At 40.4% G+C, this 26,998-nt stretch overlaps 1 protein-coding gene across 2 annotated transcripts in view; it reads left to right on the top strand.

Annotated features, from left to right (window-relative positions):
* Positions 1–564: 564 nt before the first annotated feature.
* Positions 565–26,998, top strand: part of LOC113094200 (ribonuclease inhibitor-like) — an 81,687-nt gene continuing 55,253 nt past the window's right edge. The window contains exons 1-2 of one of the 2 annotated variants that reach the window (XR_003288019.1): positions 565–733; positions 1,755–1,814. Coding sequence is in view for 1 of the 2 variants with exons in the window: in XM_026259902.1 (XP_026115687.1) it covers positions 648–733 (86 nt within the window). In the remaining variant the exon portion in view is untranslated. Of the gene's footprint in view, positions 734–1,754; positions 1,815–26,998 lie in introns of those variants that run through there. The other variant, XM_026259902.1, reaches the window with a different exon arrangement.

The raw sequence follows: 26,998 nt of genomic DNA, 5'->3' as shown, positions 1-26,998 counted from the left end.
CAGCAAAACAAGCTGTTTAGTTAGCTACAGTAGAAGCACATTTTTTGGGTAAGTCAAACAATTTTTGAACTTTTTTCCTTTAAAAACTGCATGTCCTTTGGATTTAATGTGCCAATTGCTGGTTTATTAGATTTCCATGGGTTTTATGTAAAATATCTTCTTTTCAGCAAAACAAGCTGTTTGGTTAGCTACAGTAGAAGCACATGATGTTATTATAAAACGCACTGTTTCTTAGTTGTTTCTACTCCAATATTCAGTTCAACTTCTGCTATAAAGGAGATATACACTTGCATAACCTTAATGCATAAATTATTAAACTCCCAGATTCTCCACCTCAAGACACTCATCCAGATAATAGAGCAGCACTTTTAAATATATAACTCATTGCCATTAATGATATAAGCCTATTATTCATTTACATATTTTATTAAGTTTTACTTGAATCAAATTGAATCAATACAATTCTAATATATATGCAGTGTATTGGTATAAATTATTTTTTTGTATTTAACAAATGTATTACATGTATCTAACTCTGTGATTTGATTTATTTCTCTTGTAGGCTAAATGATTGTGGCTTAACAGACAAAAGCTGTCCAGCTCTGGCTTCAGTTCTTGGATCAGATACCAATCTGAAAGAGCTGAACATGAACAATAATAATCTGCAGGATTCAGGAGTGAAGCTACTCTGCACTGGCCTGGAGAATATAAACTGCAAATTAGAGATACTGAGGTAAGTTTTGTGACAATCATTAGTGTTTTGTTCATTTAAATTTGGACAATTTGCAGGCTTTAATTTCAGCATAAACTCCACATTTCAGGCCCCTCATTTACAAATAGTGCATATGCACAGATGTGTGTGTAACGAGTGCGGAAGAACAGTCTCATGCAAAGTTAGGGATCTTCCGTCTTGTACTTTAACATAGGAATGTGTGTAAATATAAGCACAACTCTGAACATGCTTAAGCAGAGAATCTAGTGCTAGAATGGCAATACTACAAAAAGAAAGTGCTACTGTGTGTTTCCTGTGTCCTTTAATTGCAAATACTACATTTATAAATGAATATTTCAAGTTAGATGAGATATTTAGTCTTGTTTATCCCCCCAGGAAACAAGACTAAATATATTTTTGCTTATATATAGTAAACGCATCTTGATGATTTAAAGTAAAAACAAGACAAAAATAATAAGGTATGCCTTTTTTTGCGTGCAGCTGGGAAGTCATTTGAAATGTAGCTTTAGTGTCATGACTGATCTTGCTTTGCTGGAGGATTCTGCAAACCATGCTCTGTGCAGAAAACATGTTTAAAAAGAACGCACTGATCTGTTTAGTGAGTGCACAGAATGTCTTCTCAGTCGGTACTGCTTTCTTTTTCCATTATTTAGGGTGAGGACATTACACATTCACATGATATATAAAGGGAGGTGTTGTCACCATATATGGTTTATTGGAGCCGTTTCTGAATGCAAATGACAGTGTTTAAATGTGTTTTTTTAAGTCTAGATCTAGGCACGATGCTCTACTGCAGGAAAAACACTGTACACTCAACACATTGACATATATTATTTCAATGTTACAAGGACATTTTTAAATTCTTGCTACTGGGTGTTTTTTGTGCGTCTTGTATAAGAGATTGCTGACTGAATGAGTTGCCATCATCATCATCATCATCATCACCATTATTTGTTAAATGTCAGCTAAAACATACTGGTAAATATTAAGATTATAACTGAAGTGTTTTCTCTTCATGTAGTCTGAAGAACAACTGTATCACTGAAGGAGGTTGTCATGTTCTGGCTGCAGCTCTAAATTCAAACGCTTCAATTCTGACAGAGCTGGATCTGAGCAGGAATCAAATAGGAGACTCTGGAGTGACAGAAATCTCCAGCCTGCTGAGAAATTCACAGACACTACAGATACTAAGGTCTGAATTTGGTTAATCTAAACATGAATCAATGTTAAGCTCCAGCTGGTCTGTAAACTGGTGCTGTGTCAAAAGGAATGAAATTGGTGTGTTGGTGTAGATATTTTTATAAAATATTGACAAACGGATGGATTTTTGGAGGTGATGGGAAATGTTAATATTCTAATGGTGTAATGCATGTTTTTATGTATTCGTCCGTTCATTCATTCATTCGTTCATTCATTCATTCATTCATCAGTTTGGTCTTTCTGAAGAGTTTCAGACTGCAGTATCACAGAAGAAGGTTATAATACAGTTGCAATCAACATAATTCAACCCCCTTAACCTGCTAGACATTTTGAAAGTGAAAGTGAAAGTGAAGTGACATTCAGCCAAGTATGGTGACCCATACTCAGAATTTGTGCTCTGCATTAACCCATCCGAAATGCACACACACAGAGCAGTGAACACACACACACACACTGTGAGCACACACCCGGGAGGCAGTTATGCTTGCGGCGCCCGGGGAGCAGTTGGGGGTTCAATGCCTTGCTCAAGGGCAACTAAGTCGTGGTATTGAAGGTAGAGAGAGAACTGTACATGCACTCCCCCCACCCACAATTCCGTCCGGCCCGAGACTAGAACCCACAACCCTTCGATTGGGAGTCCAACCCTCTAACCATTAGGCCACGACTTCTTCTGTTTTTAATACACTTTTGTGTGATGGAACATTGATGAATCATGATGAAATTCAAATTGGATCTAAACATTCATGTTCAGAATTATTAAACCCCCCCCCCACCCCCCCCCAAAAAAAGTCCAATTTTATTAATAAAAATCACCAATAAACGTTGCCTGTAAGTGTTTAGAAGCTTCGGTCATCTCTCTACTACAGTCTTGACCCATTCCTCATCTGAAAAAGCTTCTTGATCACTGATAATCTTTGGTTTTCACATTGCCACTGCTTTCTTTAAATTCATCCAGATATTTTCAATGAGAGTTAAATCTGGAGACTGAACAAGCCACTCAAGAACATTCTATGACTTATCCCTGAACCAAGCAGAAGTAGATTTGGATGTGTACTTTGGGATGACTTTCCTGCAGGAAAGTCCATTGATCATGAGCTTCAGTCTTTGCACCAAAGGCATTACAATTTTTGTCAAAATGACCTGATACTTCAAAGAATACATGATGTCCTTCATACAGTCATGATTTCCACTTCCTGCTGCAGTAAAACACCCCATAACAGCACTGATCCACCTCAAGTTTGACGATGGAGATGGTGTTCTTCTGCTTATGAGCTTGGCCATATCACTCCATAAAACATTCCTCCAGAGCTCCACAGGTCTACACATATGAATTTTACCAAGTTCAAGTCTGCCTTTTGTTCTTCTTGATCAAGAGTGGTATTCTCCAAGATGTCTCAACATGAAGGCCATACTTGTCTAGTGTTCTTACACACTGCACTGAAATGGTTTTCCTTCTTTCATTGGGTCATTTTCCAAGTCTTTGGCTGTACATTGCAGGTTGTTCTTCAACACACTAAAAAGGTTTTCTGGTACAACACACTTTTAGATAAGGAATAAGGCTGAGGGTTTTTAATGTCTTGGAAATCTTCTTACAGCCTTTACAGACTTTCTAAAGTAATACAATTATTTATTCTCTATAACTTTTGTGAGATCTCTGTTGACTTATTCCATTTTTGCTACTCAACTTCAGCACATGCATGGGTTAACTCTGTGTATGTGTAACAGCTCAAGCTAATTCTGTTTTTATTATAGTTTCTAAAGACATAATTGTGTTTTTAAACTATTTTATTCTCCACCATGCAAATAAGACATAAGAGATACTCCACTCCAAAATGAAAATTTACCCCCATGTCGTTCCAAACCCGTTAAAGCTTTATTCGTCGTTGGAACACAATTTAAGATATTTTGGATGAAAACCTGGAGGCTTTAGACTGCCAAGTAAAACAGCAATGTTGAATAAGGGTTGAATAATTGTGACATATCTCTGTTATTAAAATCTTCTAACTCAAATATAATACATTGTATAAGATTATATATTGACATTATGACTTTTAATATATTACTTTTGAAACCAGTGTACTGTTATAGATGTGATTTAGATTTTATCCTGGGTCTTCAGAAAAGCTTGTATTTGTAAAGTACTGCAGTTTCTGAGGGGTTGAGTAATTTTGATTGCAACTGTAGGCTATAATTGTGGAAAATTAAAAATGCAAAAATTAAAAATTGCATTTGTTGTAGTTTACGTTCACCAATTTATAACTTTACCCAGCTTTACTGTGAAAAGAGTCCATTCAGGTCAAAAATCCTGTAATGCATCTTTTTATTTTCTTCATTTTAGAACATGTACTTGTGTGACAATCTGTGTTATAATGAAGAATAACATCTTTTCTAATAGACTTTCAGACTGCAGTATTACTGAAGAAGGTTATGAAGCTCTGTCTTCAGCTCTGAGATCAAACCCTTCACACCTGATAGAGCTGGATCTCACAGGAAATGATCCTGGAGAATCAGGAGTGAAGCAGCTCAGTGATTTACTACAGGATCCAAACTGTCAACTCAAGACACTGAGGTGAGACCTGATTAAATAATATAAAATCAATTATACAAATATTTAAAATGTATTATATATATTAGGGGTGTAACGGTACGTGTATTCATACCGGACCGTTTCGGTACAGGGCTTTCGGTACGGTGCACGTGTGTAACGAATGACGGAATGCAATATTTTGTGCGTGGAATATAAGTAAATTTTCGTGTTTCCAAATGAACATATTAAGTGGCGGAAGTCTCCGCGTTCAGCGCAAATCCTGCCCTGCAGCTGATTCTATAAGGCCGGTGACACACTGGATGTGTGGAGCAATTGTGTCTCAGTTGCGTGGCGTGTCCGTTTTTAATTCGGCTCCCATGTTAACAGGTTAGAGCTTGCAGACTGCCTGCATGAGACGCGTGGAAAAAACGTGCATGCTAAAAATAGAACCGACGCCTATTTTTGGAAGCGTTTCCAGACAAAATAGAATAGGAAAATATGTTTGTCATTTTGTACACAAATACATATTAATTCATGACACTTTGATGTTTGAAAGTCTATAGGTTGACATAAATTCAGATATAAATGTAATTTAAAAAAAAACATAATATTGCACCTGTCAAACATAGTCTATTTTGCCATCAATACTGTTGACGGTGTCCTTTATCAGTAGGCTTTATATTTATGCTCAACATGAAGTATAGATATTGTTGTCGGGAAGACAAGAAGCCTGGTCTGTCGGCGGTCTCCCTCTGTGTCACCTACAGCAGCAGCAGCGTGCCATCGTCGCATCAGGAACGATTCTGGTGAAGCAGGCCTACAAGCTGGGATTGGTAATGCTTCACTGTAATCATAGTTATTTATTATATTTTTCATTATATTTTATTATGTTATTGGTTTAATGCCGAGTATTTTATTAAGTGGAGAGCTTAATAACAGAAGTATTTAATTTCTTATTCTTTTAAAAAAAAGTATTTAAAAAAGTGTATAATAATAAACAACCTGCAGTTTAATGTTTGCATTTTTTTCCCTTACTGTACCGAAAATGAACCGAACCGTGACTTTAAAGGGGGGGTGAAATGCTCGTTTTCACTCAATATCCTGTTTATCTTGAGAACCTATAGAGTAGTACTGCATCCTTCATAACTCCAAAAAGTCTTTAGTTTTATTATATTCATAAGAGAAAGATAATCTGTACCGTTTTTTTCCCGGAAAAACACGACCGGCTGGAGGCGTGACGTGTGGGCGGAGCTAAAGAATCACGAGCGCGAGTAAGCTTTTGCGTTGAGAGCATCTGGAAACTGTGACATTACCGTGAGGAAAAAAACATCATCCAAAACAAAACATGGCTAACAGTCAGATTCAGCCGTATATTAATGATCCAGAATCAGATCCAGAGGCTGAAATTTAACATCGCATGTTGTTTACTTGATGTTCTTACGCGCCGATAGCTAAGTTAACAACACAGAGATATTTGAAGCAGTTTTACTCACCGCCTGCGGTTCCAACACACGATCGTGACCCTTTTTCGTTGGGACTGCATTATCCTTAAGAAATAAACGATGTGCAAATCCGGCGTCAAACTGGGCCTTGTTTGTAAAACAAGCATCTTCAAAATGCAGGGAACAAACAAAAACACTTGCACAACTCTGTTGATGCTCTGTAAAAATAAACTCCATCCACTGGTCCCTTAATGCTGTTTTTTTTTGGTAATCTGTGCAGGGTTGTCTTGCCCTGGCAACCAAAAACACACTTCTTTTGTGACATTTCGCGATGCTCTCGCTCTGCTCAGTGAAGTCTGTTGTGCTCTCAGTGCTCTGCTATACGGGTTCGCGCGCTCTTCCGGCAGACGTGCCTCAGGACCCATATAAGGAAATTCAGCTCCATCTAACGTCACACAGAGCCATACTCGAAAAAAACTTTCCGAAACTTGTGACAAACCGGAAGGAGTGTTTTTTGGAACAGAAATACTCCTTCAAACGTACAACTTAATTTTTGAAACTTTGTCCATGTTTAGCATGGGAATCCAACTCTTTAACAGTGTAAAAAACTCAGTATGCATGAAATAGCATTTCACCCCCCCTTTAAAACCGAGGTACGTACCGAACCTTGTTTTTGGCATACTGTTACACCCCTAATAAATATATATATATATATATATATATATAAATATATATATATATATATATATATATATATATATATATATACACACACACACACACACACACACACACTATATTATATTATATTATATTATATTATATTATATTATATTATATTATATTATATTATATTAAAGAATAATATTATTTCACTAATTCAGCCAGGTACACAATCTGTTGTTGAAAATGATCAAACATGAAAGATCAGATGCTGCAGCTGCTGTTGTTTTGATGATAAATGTCAGCACATTTTAGTTTTGTTAAAAGTTACAGCTTAATCAGACATTTTGGATAAGATTTAAATAGATTCATGTTTAGATTAACACATAGATGTGCTGGTGTTCAGTAGTTTGATGCCTCAATAGTTAACATTTATGATTGTGTTATTGTGGACATTTCTCATGAAACATATTCAGTGTGATTTATTATCCTGATTGTTTAAATGTTGTTGAATGCACTGTACATTAATTTTCCATCAAGCTCAGATTCACAACACTGTAGATCTACTTAGGGCTGAAACGATTCCTTGAGTAACTCGATTACAAAAATTGATTTATTTTAAATCTCACGTCAGGTTCTTTCGCAATGATTGTTTTAATGTGACAACGCGTTTACGTCACCCACAAAGCGGAAGGAGACACAAGCGCTGCGTCCGAGGTTGCATACTGCAAGGAGTCAGCAGTGTTTTGATTTGAGGGCGCGGGCAAATGTAAAGAGAACGTCGTGGCGTGTGTCCATTGCAAGATAGAGCTGGCATACCACAACTAGGGCCCTATGATTTCCGCGATGCAGATAATGCGGAGGGAATTGAGGAATCCAGTCATAAAAACGGACAGTTAAACACGGAATGGCACGGAATGTGCCAAATTTTGAATGAATTAATCAAGAATAGGTCATTGCACTTACATCAAATCACAATATGGAATAATATCTGTAAATATTAAGTCGGAACAGACTATTTAAATATGAATCCTGCATGTTCTGCGTGTCTCTGTTAATGAATGGAGCAGAAGCGTGACTTCCTTTATTTACACACACTGAAGCGCGCATGACACTCACGGTAATTTCAGCATCTGCTGTATCACAGGTCTTGAACACACGAGGAACATCTCCAGAACTGCTCTGACAGTCACTTCATGAGCATTTGACCGTCTGATTTGAGTAAAACTAGCGTCACATCACATACACAGAACTGTAAAGGTACGTCAACCCGTCAAAATAAAAGTCCGGCTAAAGACTATTGTTCAGCAGAATGTACATAGCCTACCACAAAAAAAAATATATATTATTTTTTTAAAGGTTTAATCACACAACATTTCTTCCATGTTTTATTTTTAATAGTAAATCCCCTGTTTACCAAAAAGTTACGTTAATTTTCAATAATTAAAAGATAAATTAAATTAATGTTTTATGTGTTTAATGTTTAATGTGCATCTCAGAAAATGCTTTATTTAAAACCCCAACTGAATGGCACTTAAATGAACTTAATTCATCTGTCAACTTTATTGTCATTGTTCACAGTACAAGTACAGACAGAGAAACAATAGGTAATAATTAAATGTTAATTCATGATGTATGCATTGCATTCTATGCATTTAAAAAAAAAAAAGTTGTACATTTTAAGAGGCCTGTGATGGTCACGGAGGGACCGCACGTTCAACATGGACGTTAATACGCACAAACACACACCGAGACTGTTTGGTGATACAAGAGTTTATTGTAATTATTGATCAGAGAGTGAATAAAATACCTGCAACCCTCAGGCCATACTCTCCACTGCAGAAACAGCACCATTACCACATGTGGAGGGACAAACTCACAGAAAACACTTTACACATGTTCCCTTAAATATACAGAGTCTGAAACAAACATATTGGCATGATGTTCTACTAAATCTACTTTGATGTTATTAATCCATTCACATTAAACAGGAAATAACAGCAATAACTCGGCCACGTTGCCCCTGAAACCCCCACGCTCAGTTAATACATGGTAGATCCCCACCCTAAGCGGAACCAATAATTCCTGCCATTGTTTCTTACCAAGACTCTAAAAATCACGGGACAAACGATACACGGGAACAATACACATAGCTTACAGGTATTTAATTCACTCTCTGATCAATAATTACAATAAACTCTTGTATCACCAAACATTCTCGGTGTGTGTTTGTGCGTATGTGTGCGTATTAACGTCCATGTTGAATGTGTGGTCCCTCCGTGACCGTCACAACACCCAGGAGTCTTATTTTATCTTGCATAATTAATATTGCACTTTAATTAAGCAAAAACACATTTTATCCGATTACTCGATTAATCGATGGAATTTTTGGTAGAATACTCGATTACTAAAATATTTGATAACTACAGCCCTAATTCTACTACAGCAGATCTATTACAGACCACAAACATGTGATGGAGACGATCACTGATGATTCAGCACACACACACACACACACACACACACGTCTGAACCTGCAGTTCCTCTCATAATGAGCAGAATTATCAGTTAAATAAAACTATCCAGAGATGATCTGATCATGTTCTCTATTAGTGGATCAGTAATCCAGTGTTTGGTGAATTCTGCTACATAATAATAGGAAGAGCCGGCATCAAAAGATAATCTAAATATATCACTATGAATGCTTAACTGTCACAAGCTAGTTATCTCTTTGTTAACTTTCCTCATCTCCTGCTTAAAAGCCAGAACAATCTTCAGATTTTTGAGAATCATGATCTAGTGAGCTTTTGCCCGAGTTTCTTTTAAATTTACTTTTGACTTTTGTCTTTCTTAAAAAAAAAAATTATATTTAAATGTTCAACTGTTTAAACTTGAACTAGAGCTTTTCGTTACAAACAATGTTTGATAATCTTTAAATGCTTTGTGATGTAATGCACATTGAGTTGATTCCAGCTTCATCTTCTCTTCTGCAGGTTTTTGGGTCCTGCTGCAGATGAAGGCTGTCAGTATGTGACTGGAATTGTGGGTAAAAACCCGTTACTCCTGAGAGAGCTGAATCTGAGTAAACATGAACTAGGAGACACAGGAGTGAATCAGATCTCTGCTCTACTGCAGGATAAACACTGTAGACTCAACACACTGATGTGAGTATCTTACATCATTTCACATGTTACATGACTAGTAATGTTACAGTCCTCTATTTTAATTCTCATTTGAGTCCGACCCCACTTTATAAAGCCTGGAAGAGCCAGGACATTTTTAATATAACTGATTATATTTGTCTGAAAGAAGAAATTCATATGCATCTAGGATGTCTTGAGGGTGAGTAAATCATGGAGTAATTTTCATTTTTGGGTGAACTATCCCTTTAAGTGCACAGAGGTTGGAGAAAATAATGTGAACACATTAGAAATAGACAGTATTTTATTAAAGTGTTTACTGTCTTTTGTCTTTAATACAGCTTTCAACCTTCTTAGAAAAGATTAATACAACTTTTGAATAGACATCAGTTACATTTAGTCTCTAACTTCTGCTGTGACTGCTGAATGTGATCATGTTTACTGACTGCAAACCGAGGATTGAAGACTAATTTTAAAAAAAAGTATATGCGTGTATGCCAGGTTTTTTGACCAACTGGGTCTCTGAGTTTAGGTTAAGGAGGTTATGAATGAAGCTGGAGTTTCTCTGCGTCTGGAGAGCATCAGTGCAGAGGATCATTTATAAAGTTAAAGACTATGAAGTGCAACACACACACCTCTGATACAATCTCAGAAAAAGTAGTCTGGGGTTTCATGACCCTTTAAAAACTATCTTCCCATCACCCTCACTGACAGTTACCAGTGATGCGCGGGTCAATATATAAACAACCCACACCTGACCAGTGTTTCTGCAAGTTCAGCAGACCGTGAGGTTTGGGTTTGTTCTGATCAGAGCTCGTGAGCGGAGAGCACATTTCTGAATATTCACTCATTCGGGGGGGTCTCGCTCAACCCAAAATGGCCTGCTGGTTCCAAAATATGTGGAATAAGGGCTGCCTCCGACTAATTATTATTATTTTTTCTAGTCGACTAGTAGTTGTTCATTTAAGCCATTCATGGACAAATCACATTCTTATATTAATTTAATTACTTATAGGCTATAGCCTACAGGATAATAAGCGTTATGACCGCACGCATAAAGCTTGCCACAAAGAATTGGTTAAAGTAATGATTATGAATGTCTAAATTAGCAAGGAGACATTTAATTGTTTAGTAATAAACTGGTGTTTTCTGATTCGCTGTAAAGATGAAGTGGACGATGCGGACTCGCCATGAACGCCAGAGAGAAATGCACATTTCATTTGGATTACATCATCAGAGAGTAGCCTATTTATTTTGTTTTGAATATTTTCATTTAAAAGTAGTCATTTCATTTCAGTAGTCATATTTCTCAAATCTGTGAGGCACAAACTGAGTTTCGGCATCCTCCAGTTCACATCAATGCAAGTGATCGTTCCAGCACCTCATTACATTGTCTGCTGTATATTTGCTTCTTATTTATTAAATACGGGCAACTGATTGATAAAACATTGATCTTCACCTTTTCTCTTGCACCCGCTCATTTTTGGATCAACCCGTGATAGCTTGTTTTTTGCACTATATATATGTATATTTTTATATATGTTCATATATTTTTGTATAGTTAATCTGTCTATATTCTGTACTGTATATTTTACTTGTAAAGTTAGTTGTTGTGTGATCTAAACATTTGAAATTTCTGCTCATACAGCAGGTCAAATACACAACCCAATATCCAATCATTTCAGTTAATAATAGCAAAAATACACACACATTTCTCTTTTATCCAGTGGGACAGAACTGTTTTCATTGTGTTTATTAATGGGACACAACAGAATAGTTGTGTGCTGCTGTATCAGATCATATTCATAGTGTTTATTGATGCTTCATATCATCTCTCTGTCATCAAACACCAGATTAATGAATGTGTAACACAACTGAACAGAACCGGTCCAGACTGGGCTTTATTCTGTGCAGGCATTGCTTCTTCAGTCTGACCTGTTTCAGAGAAATATTACTGTACTTCACATCTACACACACAGACAAACCTACAGTTTTATTTAGATGTGCAAAGTTGAATCTGTGTAGCAAAGCTGATCAAGTCACTGGACAGAGCAGAGCGAATGCATTTACGTTGTAGTGATGTGCAGACCAGAATCAGTTTAAACACAAATACACAGCAGTCAGGACTTTTATTTTAGACAATATGCTCAGTTTTAGACAAAAGATGAAATAAGAATTATATGACACAAATAAAAAAATATGAAAGATTTTAACACCTTTCACACAAGGTTGTTAGGAATTAAAACTTCATGGTATTTCTATCATGAATCAGCAGAAATTGTACATAAATCATGAGAAGTGTCAATTATTTGATTAAATGAACAACTTATTTGTTTTTCTGTTTTGTAGACCAAATTGTGGAAAATTATCCAAATGTGTTCAGACACTCTTCCTCTGTTTTTTTGTTCTATCAAGAAATTGTGACTTTATTAAATAGTTTTTCTTCTCTCTTTCTCTCAATGTAGATTAAGATGCTGTGATTTGACAGATGAAGGTTGTTCTGCTGTGACTTCATGAACATAACGTGTCTGATTCATTGTGTTTTCTCTTTCTGTCTTCAGTCTGAGTTATTGCAGTATTACAGAGAAACAGTGTCTCATCCTGACTTCAGCTCTGAAATCAAACCCATCACACCTGAGAAAACTAAACCTGAGCGAGAATAAACTACTAGGAGACTCTGGAGTGAAACACCTCAGTGATCTACTGATGAACACACAATTCAAGCTGGAGAAACTAGAGTTAGTATCATTATACTCTACAGCACTTACAGTCAGATTAAAGATTGCTGTTTACTTTCAGGAAAAGGAAAGGAAAGAAAAGAATGTGACGTGTGGCCAAATATAGTGTCCCATACTCTGCATTTAACACACACACACACACACACACACACACCGTGAACACACACACCGTGAACACACACACACACCTTGAAAACACACACACACACACCCACACACAGTGTACACACACACACACACACACACACAGTACACACACACACCTTGAACACACACACGCCATCAAAACACACACACACCCACACAGTGTACACACACACCGTGAACACACACACACACACACCCACACACAGTGTACACACACACCGTGAACACACACACACACACACACACAGTGTACACACACACACACCTTGAAAACACACACACCCACACACAGTGTACACACACACCGTGAACACACACACACACACACACCCACACACACACACACACACACCATGAACACACTCAGTTTTAATATTATTTTTAAATAGTTCTGTAGTTGATGCTGTATCTTAATCTACTTTAATCTTTTTTCTTCTGTATTTGTTTATGGTCATATAATAAGGTTTTTGGCAATGTTTTATTTATTTCACTGTATGATGTTTACTCAATATTAATTTAACTCACACATGAACATAACGTGTCTGATTCATTGTGTTTTCTCTTTCTGTCTTCAGTCTGTGTGGATGCAGTATTACAGAGAAACAGTGTCTCATCCTGACTTCAGCTCTGAAATCAAACCCATCACACCTGAGAGAACTGAACCTGAGCTGGAATGAACTACTAGGAGACTCTGGAGTGAAACACCTCAGTGATCTACTGATGAACACACAATTCAAGCTGGAGAAACTAGAGTTAGTGTCATTATACTCTACAGCAGTTACAGTCAGATTAAAGATCACTGTTTACTTTCAGGAAAAGAAAAGGAAAGGATGTGACGTGTGGCCAAGTCTAGTGCATTTAACACATATACACACACACACACACACACACACACAAACACACACCTGCAGCGCTGAGGAACAGTATATAGTGTCCCATACTCTGCATTTAACACACACACACACACACCGTGAACAGATACACGCACACTCTCTCGCACACGCACACACACACACACACACACTCTTTCTCTCTCACACACACACACACACACACCTGCAGCGCTGAGGAACAGTTGGGGTTCAGTTCTTGCTCGAGGGTCTCTGTTTTGAGGTATTTATTTGGGGCTGGTTAGTAAAGGTTTGCAATCACTATGGCACATCCGGTTAGAATGCAATGACTCTGATGTTTCTTCTTTAATTTTTATTCTCCACTGTAGATATGTGGGTATGTGTGGTTCTGAAAGGATACACACAATAATGGTAAATAAAAGGTACACAATAATAAGTATAACAACAATAAAAATTGCCAAAAATATTATATAGTTACAAAAGGCATTAAATAGGATTAACTATATTCAATGTATAATTACAATAAATCAACATTATGTACAGACTGCTCTGAGCGGGACTCGAACCCGCGGCCGTAACATTATTAGCGCCATTCCGGCGGTCTTATGTAAACAAATGACGGTGCAATTTTAGAACGTTAATCTTGAGGCATTCATAGGTACGCATGCAAATAAGCATTTAATCCACATAACGGGTCTGATAAGCATATAAACAGCTGTCATAAACTATCATAATCACATTAATTCACACAAAGGAATGGCAATTGCTGAATCTTTGTACACACGCATACAGTATTACCATTAATATCTGAAGTCTGTGATTATCTTAAACCGCAACAATACACAAATGTATTAATAACAAAGATAAGAACATTTGAACTTACTTCTAGCTGCACGCACACACTTGAAATAAACTTTGGAGAACACTCATTAGCTCCGCACTAAACTTTCTGATGCAACACACTTCTATATCCTTTGGCGGAACTACTTTCAGATGACGCTAAAGCTGTACTGATTCGTAGTTTCAACTGTCAATTAAAAAGCCCACCAATAGTGTCACGTGAACCAGTAATGCTCTGTGATTGGATATACGTCAGGGCTTACGTATGGGTGACAGACATACAGAAAGATAACACAAGAGAGATTCTCGTGTATGCGGTTGCTTCATGCTGAATAAAGCGAGTTAAAGACGATCTACTGTCTCTTCATATATCTATATATATTATACGAAGATAGATACGCTTCACATGGTGTCAGAAGTGAACCGACACAGCACGCTGACTGAAGGAAGTAGTTTGACAGGAGAAAACCGGACAGGATGGCAAAGTTTTCGGCGCCGGAGCAGCTTAACTTCGCTAAACCGGAGGATTGGCCCGATTGGAAACAACTTTTCTCCCGGTATCGAATAGCAACGAAGCTTAACAAAGAGCCAGCTGATGTTCAGGTCAGCGCACTGATTTATTCTATGGGCCCGGAGGCAGAGCAAGTGTACAATTCATTCGTCTCGCCAGATGACGACGAGGGAGAGGAGGAGGATTTTGACCAAGTGCTGAAGCTGTTTGACGCGCACTTCGTGCCAAAAAGAAATGTGATTTTTGAGAGAGCACGTTTTCATTCGCGGACACAAGAGGCGGGTGAGTCCGTTGAGCAGTATATAAGGCACTTGTATGAACTCGCAGCCCACTGTGACTTTCATGAAAAGGAGGAGGAAATAAGAGATAGACTTGTTATAGGGATTAAAGACAAAGATCTTTCATTGAAGCTACAAATGACGCGAGGCTGGTGCATCAGGGCACGTTGATGAAGTGAAATCAAAAGTTTATAAAAATAAGTGGAAAAAAACACAATATGAGGCAGCAGGAGGACGAAAAGAAAATGAAAAGAAAAACTGTGGTAGATGTGGGCGCAGACATGCAAGAGACAAATGTCCAGCTAAAGACAGAGAATGTAACAAATGCCACAAAATTGGTCACTTCGCAAACAAATTCAAAACCAGAATGATACAAGAAGTGACTGAAGAAGTAGACAGCTTATTCTTAGGATCAATAAATGAGACTATGACCAAGAATGAGGCTACAGTGGATGAAGTCATCACAGATACAGAGCCACCATGGCGCACAACACTAGTGATATGCCATACTCCAGTCAGCTTCAAGATTGATTCTGGTGCTGACACGACAATAATAAATGAGGCTACATATAGCAGCCTCCGTGTCAAGCCGAAACTTAGTCCAGTCACCTCTAAACTGGAAAGTCCAGGAGGAAAAGTGGTCCATTTGGGGCAATTCCTAGCTAAGACGCAAGAGACAAAAGGAAGAAAAACAACAGACTGTTACTTTAGAGTAATAGTGGCAAAGTCTACTTGCGATAATTTACTGAGCAGATCAGTCAGTGTTCGTCTGGGTCTAATAAAACACATTGAAGAAGTCAGTGTGTTTGGGGAATTAGGGCTGCTTAAGGGAGACCCCATAAAAATAGTCCTAAAAGAAAATGCTAAGCCATACAGCGTTGTAGCCCCTCGCCGCATACCCATTCCGCTGCTACCTAAAGTAGAGGAGGAGCTTAAGCGAATGGAGGAAAATGGCATAATAGAGCGCGTGACAGAGCCTACAGAATGGGTAGTGCCTATGGTGCCTGTGATAAAGCCAAACGGTAAAGAATTTGTGTAGGTCTCACTAAACTAAACGAGAACGTGAAAAGAGAAAAATTAATCTTGCCGACCACGGACAGCATCTTACACAAACTGGCTGGAAGTAAGGTGTACACAACTCTGGATGCTGCCAGTGGATTTTGGCAAATGGCTATGGATGAAGAAAGCTAAAAATTAACAACCTTTATAACACCAAATGGTCGATACTGTTTTAAACGGCTCCCATTCGGGATAACATCAGCACCAGAAATATTCCAAAGGAGGATGCAAGAACTACTGCATGATCACGAGGGCACAGTCGTTTATATGGATGATATTCTTGTGTTCGGAGCTACTCTGGAAGAGCACAACAGCCGCCTGAAAAGGGTGATGGAGACAATCCGTGCATCTGGTTTAAAACTTAACCGCCAAAAGTGTAAGTTCAGGCAGGCTTCCATTCACTTCTTGGGCCAGGTCATCAGTCAAGAGGGCATAACTCCAAGCCCAGAAAGAGTGTCCGCCATCACCGCTCTGGAGACACCTACAAATGTGAGTGAGTTAAAAAGAGTACTTGGTATGGTGAATTATGTCGGCAGATACATACCCAATTTGTCACAAATCCTTCATCCCCTTAACGAGCTGTTAAAGAATGCAGTAGCATGGGTGTGGGACTCGCAGCAAGAAGCAGCCTTCCAGAAAGTAAAGTCGCTGATATCCTCTGCACCCGTTCTTCAGTACTTTGATCCAAAACTGCCCACCGTAGTAGGTGCTGACGCATCCAGTTATGGATTAGGAGGGGTGCTGATGCAAAATCATGGAGGCACACTTAAACCGGTAGCCTACTGCTCTCGTACACTAAATGAAGCGGAAAAGAAGTACGCACAAATAGAAAAGGAGTGTCTTGCTAGTGTATGGGCCTCAGAAAAGTTCTATCTATATCTGTGTGGTCTGGAAAGCTACAAACTACTAACGGACCATAAACCACTGGTGACACTCATCAACCACAGAGACCTAGACAAAACTCCACTAAGGTGTCAGCGACTTCTGATCCGCCTAATGAAGTTCAACCCAGTCGCTGAGTACATCCCAGGAAAAAACCTGATAGTACCTGATGTGTTGTCAAGGCACCCAGAGTCAAAAGTGGACGACACAAAACTGAGTGAGGACATCCAGGCATATGTGGACTCCATCGCAGAGCTGGAAAGGCCTAAAACAGTGCTGGAGCGCATAAAAGCAGAGACAGAGAAGGATGAAACCCTGCAGAAAGTCGGACAATACATTAAGTCTGGCTGGCCACGATACAGAAAGGATGTCGTGAGGCCTGCTCTAGACTATTTTATGAAGAGAAGTAGTCTCAGTGAGCATAATGGACTGGTAAAGAGGGGAAACCAAATAGTAATCCCACAAATAATGAGAACTGAGATGCTGGAGAGAATCCACCATGGGCATCAAGGCCTAAACAAATCCAGGGAGAGATACAATGATGCCATCTGGTGGCCAAAGATAAGCCATGCAGTAAAGGAGAAAGTGTCCTCATGCCCACACTGCAATGAGCACAAACCAAGCCAAAGCCGGGAACCACTCATTACAACGCCTTTGCCGAAACTCCCGTGGCAAAAACTAGCTGCAGATCTTTGTGAGTTTAAAGGAAAGCACTTCCTGGTTGTTATTGACTATTATTCAAGATGGCTTGAAGTATTAAGTCTCACCCAGACCACGAGTGAAGCAGTTATAAGTAAGCTGATGAGCATATTTATACGGTTCGGGATACCTGAAGAGCTGATTACGGATAACGGCCCACAGTTCACCTCACGGCAGTTCCAGGACTTCACATCTAAGTATGACATCCAGCATACTACATCAAGCCCATATTATCCCCAAGCTAATGGGATGGCGGAGCGAGCTGTCAGGACCACTAAAAGCATCCTTAGGCAACAAGACCCCCAGCTAGCTCTCCTGATCTACGGGGACACTGCTACGGAGCAGACAAAAGAAAGCCCAGCCAGACTCCTCATGGGAAGGAGAATGCGAACCACAGTCCCCAAGCTCCACCATCAGTTGAGACCGTCATGGCCAAATCTGTCTACAGTCAGGCAGACAGATGCCAAAGCTAAGCAGGCCTACGAATACACCTACAACAGGAGATACTCAGCTAAGCAGCTTCCGGCCTTAGGGGTCATAGACTGAGTGCGACTGAAAACAGACTCAGAAAAGATATGGAGAGGCACCGGGGTGATTCAGGCTTCGTGTTCCACTCCCCGTTCGTTTGTGGTGAAAATGCCACAAGGAGACACCATCAGACGAAACCGGAGGCACCTGCAGATTGTCAACCAAGAAAGGAACGACTCTCCAACACAATCACCAAAAGTCTCCAACCCGCCGGGCAGCATAACATCAGCTACCTGTCCAACTCAAAATAATTCAGAGACTGGTAGTATAACATCGTCACCCAGAGTTTTGAGAACACGCTCTGGACGTGTTGTGAAACCTGCCGTCAAGTTAACTTACTAGTCAGAAGAAATGAGTTAACTAGTGATGTTCACAAATGAGTACAGACCACTTATGTTGAAGGACAAAAGGGAAGGTCTGAGAAGAATGTTTGTTTATATTTGCTTGTTCAGATGTATTTTGTTAATGTCTACTTAAACAGCAAGTTTAAAAATAATATTGATAAATAGAATAAGAGTTCTTATGTTTATTTAATACATTTTTGGAAAAAAGAGAATATGGAAAATATTGTGTTTTAGACCGAAAAGTAATTTCAGGGTATGTTTCTGAGAAACAGTTGTTTTGTTTAATACTGTATGAATCCTTAGACTAAAAGGGGGAGATGTCACGTGAACCAGTTATGCTCTGTGATTGGATATACGTCAGGGCTTACGTATGGGTGACAGACATACAGAAAGATAACACAAGAGAGATTCTCATGTATGCGGTTGCTTCATGCTGAATAAAGCGAGTTAAAGACGATCTACTGTCTCTTCATATATCTATATATATTATACGAAGATAGATACGCTTCACAAATAGCATTCACTGTCCATTGTTTGTTATCGCAGTCTTTACAACAGTCTCATTTCAGTCAGTCACCGCAGATCACAGTAATCCAGTTCATTAATGGACCAAATTATTATTATATTTTTTTTATTCACTCAGACCTGTACAGTAAAGAATGACAATTGCAAAAAAAGTTACAAATGTCTTTAAGTAAATTGTAATTAGGGATGCACGATCATGATTTTTCATGGCCGATACCGATTTGCGTTTTTTTTTTTTTTTTAATCTTTAAACAACAAATAAGAAAGAAGGAAAGTGTGCATAAACAAGATGTTTATTTGGTATTTAATAGCCCAAATTGGCTTTTGACTATTGAAAACAATAACCGTAACCATCTGAAATTAACGGCAGTAACTGCACAGTAAGTAGACTACATTCAATACAGACCTCAGCATTTAGCTTTTGTTTCTGAATTGTGTTGAAACTACAGAGAACTGGCCTTAAATAAAAGATTAACTGTAACCAGGGTTCTAAATTAACACCCGACAACCCGCCAAATGCGGGTTAAAATTCATTTTGGCGGGTGTTAATTAAAACTTACTAGCCAGTTTGGCTGGTGATGCATGACATGAGGTTCTGTTCTTGGTCATTTATCCCCCTGGCAGCACTTCCTACATTTCCCACGAACACTGTGCTGTAATGCTACGTGATGACGTTTCATATGCTCATTGGCTGCACGCAGTTTGCAGTGAAACCAGCGCGAAAAAACATGGAAACGAATAGTGTCCATCAGAAAACACAAGGAAAAAGAACGAATAGAGCCAGAGTAGGGAGCATAGACTGAAAGAGGAGGGAGTTAGCTATTAAAGAAAAAAATTAAGATTAAACTAAATGTGGCGGTGGTTGGGACAGTTTTCTGGGGGCAAAAAGAGGAACGAGGCAGGGGATGAGGATATTACGGAGAGCCCCGCACGTCACCTGTAGGAGAAAAAAAATCAATCTGTGACGACGGTTTTGCAATCCGTCCCCTCAGTTTATAAACCGTACTCACAAATTCATAAACTGTTCCCTCGGTTTAACAAATTGTACCCACGGATTAACAAACCGTGCCCACGAATTCCCAATCCGTGCGCTCAGATTTTGTAAACCGTACCCTCCATCCATCCATCCATCCATCATCTTCCGCTTATCCGGGGCCGGGTCGCGGGGGCAACAGTCTAAGCAGAGACGCCCAGACTTCCCTCACCCTAGCCACTTCCTCCAGCTCTTCCGGGGGGACCCCGAGGCGTTCCCAGGCCAGCCGGGAGACATAGTCCCTCCAGCGTGTCCTAGGTCTTCCCCGGGGCCTCCTCCCGGTGAGACGTGCCTGGAACACCTCCCTGGGAAGGCGTCCAGGAGGCATCCGAAATAGATGCCCGAGCCACCTCAGCTGGCTCCTCTCGATGTGGAGGAGCAACGGCTCTACTCTGAGCTCCTCCCGAGTGACCGAGCTTCTCACCCTATCTCTAAGGGAGCGCCCAGCCACCCGACGGAGAAAGCTCATTTCGGCCGCCTGTATCCGGGATCTTGTCCTTTCGGTCATGACCCACAGCTCATGACCATAGGTGAGAGTAGGAACGTAGATTGACCGGTAAATCGAGAGCTTTGCCTTACAGCTCAGCTCCTTCTTCACCACGACAGACCGGTACAGCGACCGCATTACTGCAGAAGCTGCACCGATCCGTCTATCAATCTCACGTTCCATCCTTCCCTCACTCGTGAACAAGACTCCAAGATACCTGAACTCCTCCACTTGAGGCAGGAACTCTCCACCAACCTGAAGTGGGCAATCCACCCTTTTCCGACTGAGAACCATGGCCTCGGACTTGGAGGTGCTGATTCTCATCCCAGCCGATTCACACTCGGCTGCAAACCGTCCCAATGCACACTGAAGGTCCTGGTCTGAGGATGCCAACACGACAACATCATCCGCAAAAAGCAGCGACGAAATCGTATGATCCCCAAACCGGACACTCTCCGGCCCTTGGCTGCGCCTAGAAATTCTGTCCATAAAAATTATGAACAGAACCGGTGACAAAGGGCAGCCCTGCCTGAGTCCAACATGCACCGGGAACAGGTCTGACTTACTGGCGGCAATGCGAACCAAGCTCTTGCTCCGGTCGTACAGCGACCGAACAGCCCTAAGTAGGGAGCCGCCGACCCCATACTCCCGGAGCACCCTCCACAGGATGTCGCGAGGAACACGGTCGAATGCCTTCTCCAAGTCCACAAAACACATGTGGACTGGTTGGGGAAACTCCCATGAACCCTCCAGCACCCTGGAAAGGGTATAGAGCTGGTCCAGTGTTCCACGACCGGGACGAAAACCACACTGTTCCTCCTGGATCCGAGGTTCCACTATCGGCCGAATTCTCCTCTCCAGTACCCTGGCATAGACTTTTCCAGGGAGGCTGAGAAGTGTGATCCCCCTATAGTTGGAACACACTCTCCGGTCCCCCTTCTTGAAAAGAGGGACCACCACCCCGGTCTGCCAGTCCAGAGGTACTGTCCCCAACCGCCATGCGATGTTGCAGAGGCGTGCCAGCCAAGACAGCCCCACAACATCCAGAGACTTGAGGTACTCGGGGCGGATCTCGTCCACCCCCGGTGCCTTGCCACCGAGGAGCTTTTTAACTACCTCGATGACTTCAGCCCGGGTGATGGACGAGTGCCCCTCCGAGTCCCCAGCCACTGCTTCCTCAACGGAACACAAGTCGGTGGGATTGAGAAGATCCTCGAAGTATTCCTTCCACCGCCCGACGATATCCCCAGTTGAGGTCAACAGGTGCCCATCTCTACTGTAAACAGTGTTGGTAGGGCACTGCTTCCCCCTCCTGAGGCGTCGAACAGTTTGCCAGAATCTCTTCGAGGCCAACCGATAGTCCTTCTCCATGGCCTCACCGAACTCCTCCCAGGCCCGAGTTTTTGCCTCCACGACTACCCGGGCTGCAGTCCGCTTGGCCTGCCGGTACCTGTCAGCTGCCTCCGGAGTCCCACAAGCCATCCAGGCCCGATAGGACTCCTTCTTCAGCTTGACAGCATTCCTTACTTCCGGTGTCCACCACCGGGTTCGGGGATTGCCGCCTCGACAGGCACCGGAGACCTTACGGCCACAGCTCCGAGCAGCCGCAGCGACAATGGAGGTGGAGAACATGGTCCACTCGGACTCAATATCTCCAGACTCCCTCGGGATCCGGTCGAAGCTCTGCCGGAGGTGGGAGTTGAAGATCTCTCTGACAGGGGGCTCGGCCAAACGTTCCCAACAGACCCTCACAGTACGTTTGGGTCTGCCGAGTCTGTCCAGCTTCCTCCCCCGCCATCGGATCCAACTCACCACCAGGTGGTGATCAGTTGACAGCTCCGCCCCTCTCTTCACCCGAGTGTCCAAGACATATGGCCGAAGGTCTGATGACACGACCACAAAGTCGATCATCGACCTCCGGCCAAGGGTGTCCTGGTGCCACGTGCACTGGTGGACACCCTTATGCTTGAACATGGTGTTCGTTATGGACAAACCGTGGTTAGCACAGAAATCCAATAACACAACACCGCTCGGATTCAGGTCAGGGGGGCCGTTCCTCCCAATCACGCCCCTCCAGGTGTCACTGTCACTGCCCACGTGAGCGTTGAAGTCCCCCAGTAGAACAACGGAGTCTCCAGTCGGAGCACTTTCCAGCACCCCTCCCAGAGACTCCAAGAAGGCCGGGTAGTCCGCACTGCCGTTCGGCCCGTAGGCACAAACGACAGTGAGAGACCTATCCCCGACTCGAAGGCGCAGGGAAGCGACCCTCTCGTTCACCGGGGTAAACTCCAACACATGGCGGCTGAGCTTGGGGGCTATTAGCAAACCCACTCCAGCCCTCCGCCTCTCACCATGGGCAACTCCAGAGTGGTAGAGAGTCCAGCCTCTCTCAAGAAGTGTGGTTCCAGAGCCCAAGCTGTGCGTTGAGGTGAGCCCGACTATCTCTAGTCGGTACCTCTCGACCTCCCGCACAAGCTCAGGCTCCTTCCCCGCCAACGAGGTGACATTCCACGTCCCTAAAGCCAGATTCCGTGTCCAGAGATCGGGTCGTCGGGGGTCTCGCCTTCGACTGTCGCCCGATCCTCTAGGCACCGGCCCCTTACGCTCCCTCCTGCAGGTGGTGAGCCCACAGGAGGGCGGCCCCACGTCACTCCTTCGGGCTAAGCCCAGCCGGACCCCATGGGGGAAGGCCCGGCCACCAGGCGCTCGCATACGAGCCCCAACCCTGGGCCTGGCTCCAGGGTGGGGCCCCGGCTGCGCCATGCCGGGCGACGTCACGGTCCTTGATTTTAATTTTGCCATAAGGGGTTTTATGAACTGTTCTTAGTCTGGCCCGTCACCAAGGACCTGTTTGCCTTGGGAGACCCTACCAGGAGCATATAGCCCCAGACAACATAGCTCCCAGGATCATTCGGGTACTCAAACCTCTCCACCACGATAAGGTGACAGTTCAAGGAGAGGTAAACCGTACCCTCTGTAAAAAAAAAAAAAAAAAAAAATGTATTTGTATTTGTAAACTGACACGCATTTGTAGCTCCGCCCCCACCGGCAGATTCATTTCTGTTTATTAAACATTATTTTTCATAGAATCCAATGAGTCCACGATCAGCATTCACAAATAGTCTTCTTTTTAGCGTTTACTTTAATAGTGATTATTATATTAATCACCAATAGGATAAGACACAGCCGCCTGTGTTTTATGACCAAAAAAAAAAAAAAACGCTAAAAAGAAAAAGAAAATAAGGGTAAAAAGCAATACAAAACAAATAATATGCCGGTTATGTTTTCATTCCTTTTCTCTCTAACTGAATGCAATGTTATTTTCGGCCTCATTATTTATTAAAAACATTAACAGTGAAACATGCATCTAACTCTGGCAGGTGGGGTGGATGGAGCTTAGTATAATAAAATCAGAAAAATAAGTCTTCATGCATGTTAAGAAAAAATTGTACACAAGCATTTACAAAACTGTCAAAGTTTATTTAAAAATAAAGCAATTCATGAATTATTTTCTTGTGAACATTTATTTAGCCTACAAATTAAAATGATAAAAATAACTTTATTTTTATTTTTATCATTATTATATATTATTATACAGGTTATGCATAAGAAACTTTTATCCAAAACAATTTACAACTGGAACAGGAAAAAACAGGAAAAATTTACTCCAGAGTTAGTCACAATGCCAGGTTTATTTTACAATAATAATCAGTTGCTATTATAAGATTATTGCTTTATTATTATTAAACCTATTCCACATAATAATAGTCAATAAAACTGTATGTTAACAGGAGCTTGCTGCATCAATCCGTGAGTACGGTTTACAGATCCGTGGGAACGTATTGCGAAAGTGTGCGCACGGATTATGAATTTGTGGGTACGGATTCAAAAACCGAGGGTACGGTTTACAAAAACTGAGCGCACGGATTGGAAATTCGTGGGCACAATTTGTTAAACCAAGGTAACAGTTTATGGATTCGTGAGTACGGTTTATAAACTGATGTTTTTCTTGCCAACAATGTTAATAAAATGATCAAATGCATTTAGTGGCACTCATAATTTGTTATTTTTACCGGGAAAAAAAAATGGCTATTGGAAATTCTGATTGGCTGGTAACTTTAGAAAGTTACCAGCCACATTGGCTGGTGATCAAAAAAGTTAATTTAGAACCCTGACTGTAACCATGTGAAATTAAAGGCAACAACTGCATAGTTCTACAATCCAAACAACACAATCAACACACATTCAATAAGAGGTTTCTTAATCAGCATTCAGTATTTTAGTTTGGTTTTAAAAAAAGGTCTTTACCAGTGAGACTAAATAAAAGTATGCTATATAAACGCATTATTCCAAACTGTTAAAATCAAATGATGTTGGTGCGAATAAAACAAAGATGCAAAGTGTCATGGTAAATATTCATATATATATATATATATATATATATATATATATATATATATATATATATATATATATATATATATATATATATATATATATATTTTTTTTTTTTTTTTTTTTTTTTTTTTTAACTTGGAAAAATAAATAACTATTGTCTCAAGTTAAAAAATATAGATGTCCATCATTACCCTATTTTTTTTTTAATTGGATGAATTAAACACTTTTTTGCAAGCTCTACTTTACAAAAAAACAACAACAAACATTTCAGTTTTGTCACAGTTAGTCCGTTTCGTTTCTCATCCAACACGTGAGAAGTTGATCTGAACATCCTTCACTGTCTCCTCTTGTGCAGGGCGCGGACAGGTACAGATACACTCGCGATAAAGGGACTCTTATTTTGTGCAGTCGGCTGTTTGCTTCCTGTTATCTGTGCCTCAGACGTGTAGCTCTGCACTTCCGGCGCTGATCGGCTGTCCATGTCCTGCGAACAGAATTCGAAATACTTCCACACAAATGATATGATAGCGAATGATTACAACTGTGCATGCGGGCGTACTACCGGAAAAATCGGTCGAAAAAAGACCAAAAACCGGCCAAAAGCCGATTGCGTTTTTTAAGCGCAAACCGTCCGATTTATGGCCTTTCAACCGGTGAATCCCTAATTGTAATTCAGAAACAGAATTTTCTTGATTTCTCACATTTAAACTAAATTTTCACATTTAATGTTATTTTAAGTAGTTCTGTAGTTCATCCTGTGTCTACTTTGTTCATCTTTTTCTTCTGTTTTTGTTTATGGCCATATAATAAGGTTTTTGGCAGTGTTTTATTTATTGCACTGTATGGTGTTAACACATGATGTTTTACTCACACATGAACATAACGTGTCTGATTCATTGTGTTTTCTCTTTCTGTCTTCAGTCTGTGTGGATGCAGTATTACAGAGAAACAGTGTCTCATCCTGACTTCAGCTCTGAAATCAAACCCATCACACCAGAGAGAACTGAACCTGAGCTGGAATCAAATAAATAACACCGGAGTGAATCACTTATGTGACGTACTGAAGGATTCACGCTGTAAACTGGAGAGATTGAGGTCAGTAACATTCACAGACAAGAATCAAAATGATGAAAATCACTTTTTTTAACTCTTATGTGCTGTTCAAGGTCTTTTGAGACCCCAAATGATGTTTGCTAAAATAAAAACAAATGTTCCTTTATCTAAATGACACGAGACTTTGTACGGTTGTCAACACTTGGTGCTATTCTTTATATATAAAATTATATTCTTTTTATATAAAAATCTATTTAAAAATATTTTTTTAATTAATACATATTTTACATTTACAAAATATCATAAATCCTTCAAAAAAACTACATGAATGTAGAGTAAAAACATTAATAAATGACACATTTTGTAACAAAATGTCGTTTTGTTGGCTGTGTTCTCTGGAGAGCCCAAACAGCACGAGTGTCTTCCCCAAACGAACAGCACATAAGAGTTGAACAAAACACTTTATACTCAATATCTCATGATGAATGTGTTCACATTATATTTGTGAAAGATTCTTCATCTTAATGATTTGTTTGTAAGATGATCTCTCTTCCTCTGTTTGTCTCTTTCTAGTCTTTATGACTGTGGCATTACAGATGTTTCTTCTTTAACTCAGTCTTTGACAAACACAAAAGCTCTGCAGTTTCTAAAAGAGCTTGATCTGAGTTATAATATGATTGGAGACTCAAAGCAGAAGCTCATTGATGTGCTACGAGACTCAAACTGTAAACTGAGGTGAGTAAACTTCACTTTGTGATATTAAAGAGATTCATTTACCTCTGATATGTGAACAAATATATACTTTCAGATATTAGTGAAAAGAGTTTATCAAATGATCCTCAAGCTTTATTTCAAAGGGTTTGTGTCTGAATGAAATGTAAAGTTGATAAAAATGTTGAACACAAAGGAGGAAAGAGAAG

This window comes from Carassius auratus, unplaced genomic scaffold (assembly GCF_003368295.1).
Source record: "Carassius auratus strain Wakin unplaced genomic scaffold, ASM336829v1 scaf_tig00215279, whole genome shotgun sequence".
In the NCBI taxonomy this organism is placed as follows: domain Eukaryota; kingdom Metazoa; phylum Chordata; class Actinopteri; order Cypriniformes; family Cyprinidae; genus Carassius; species Carassius auratus.
Note: the sequence above shows the minus strand (reverse complement) of the source record. Positions and strands in the feature narration are given on the sequence as shown.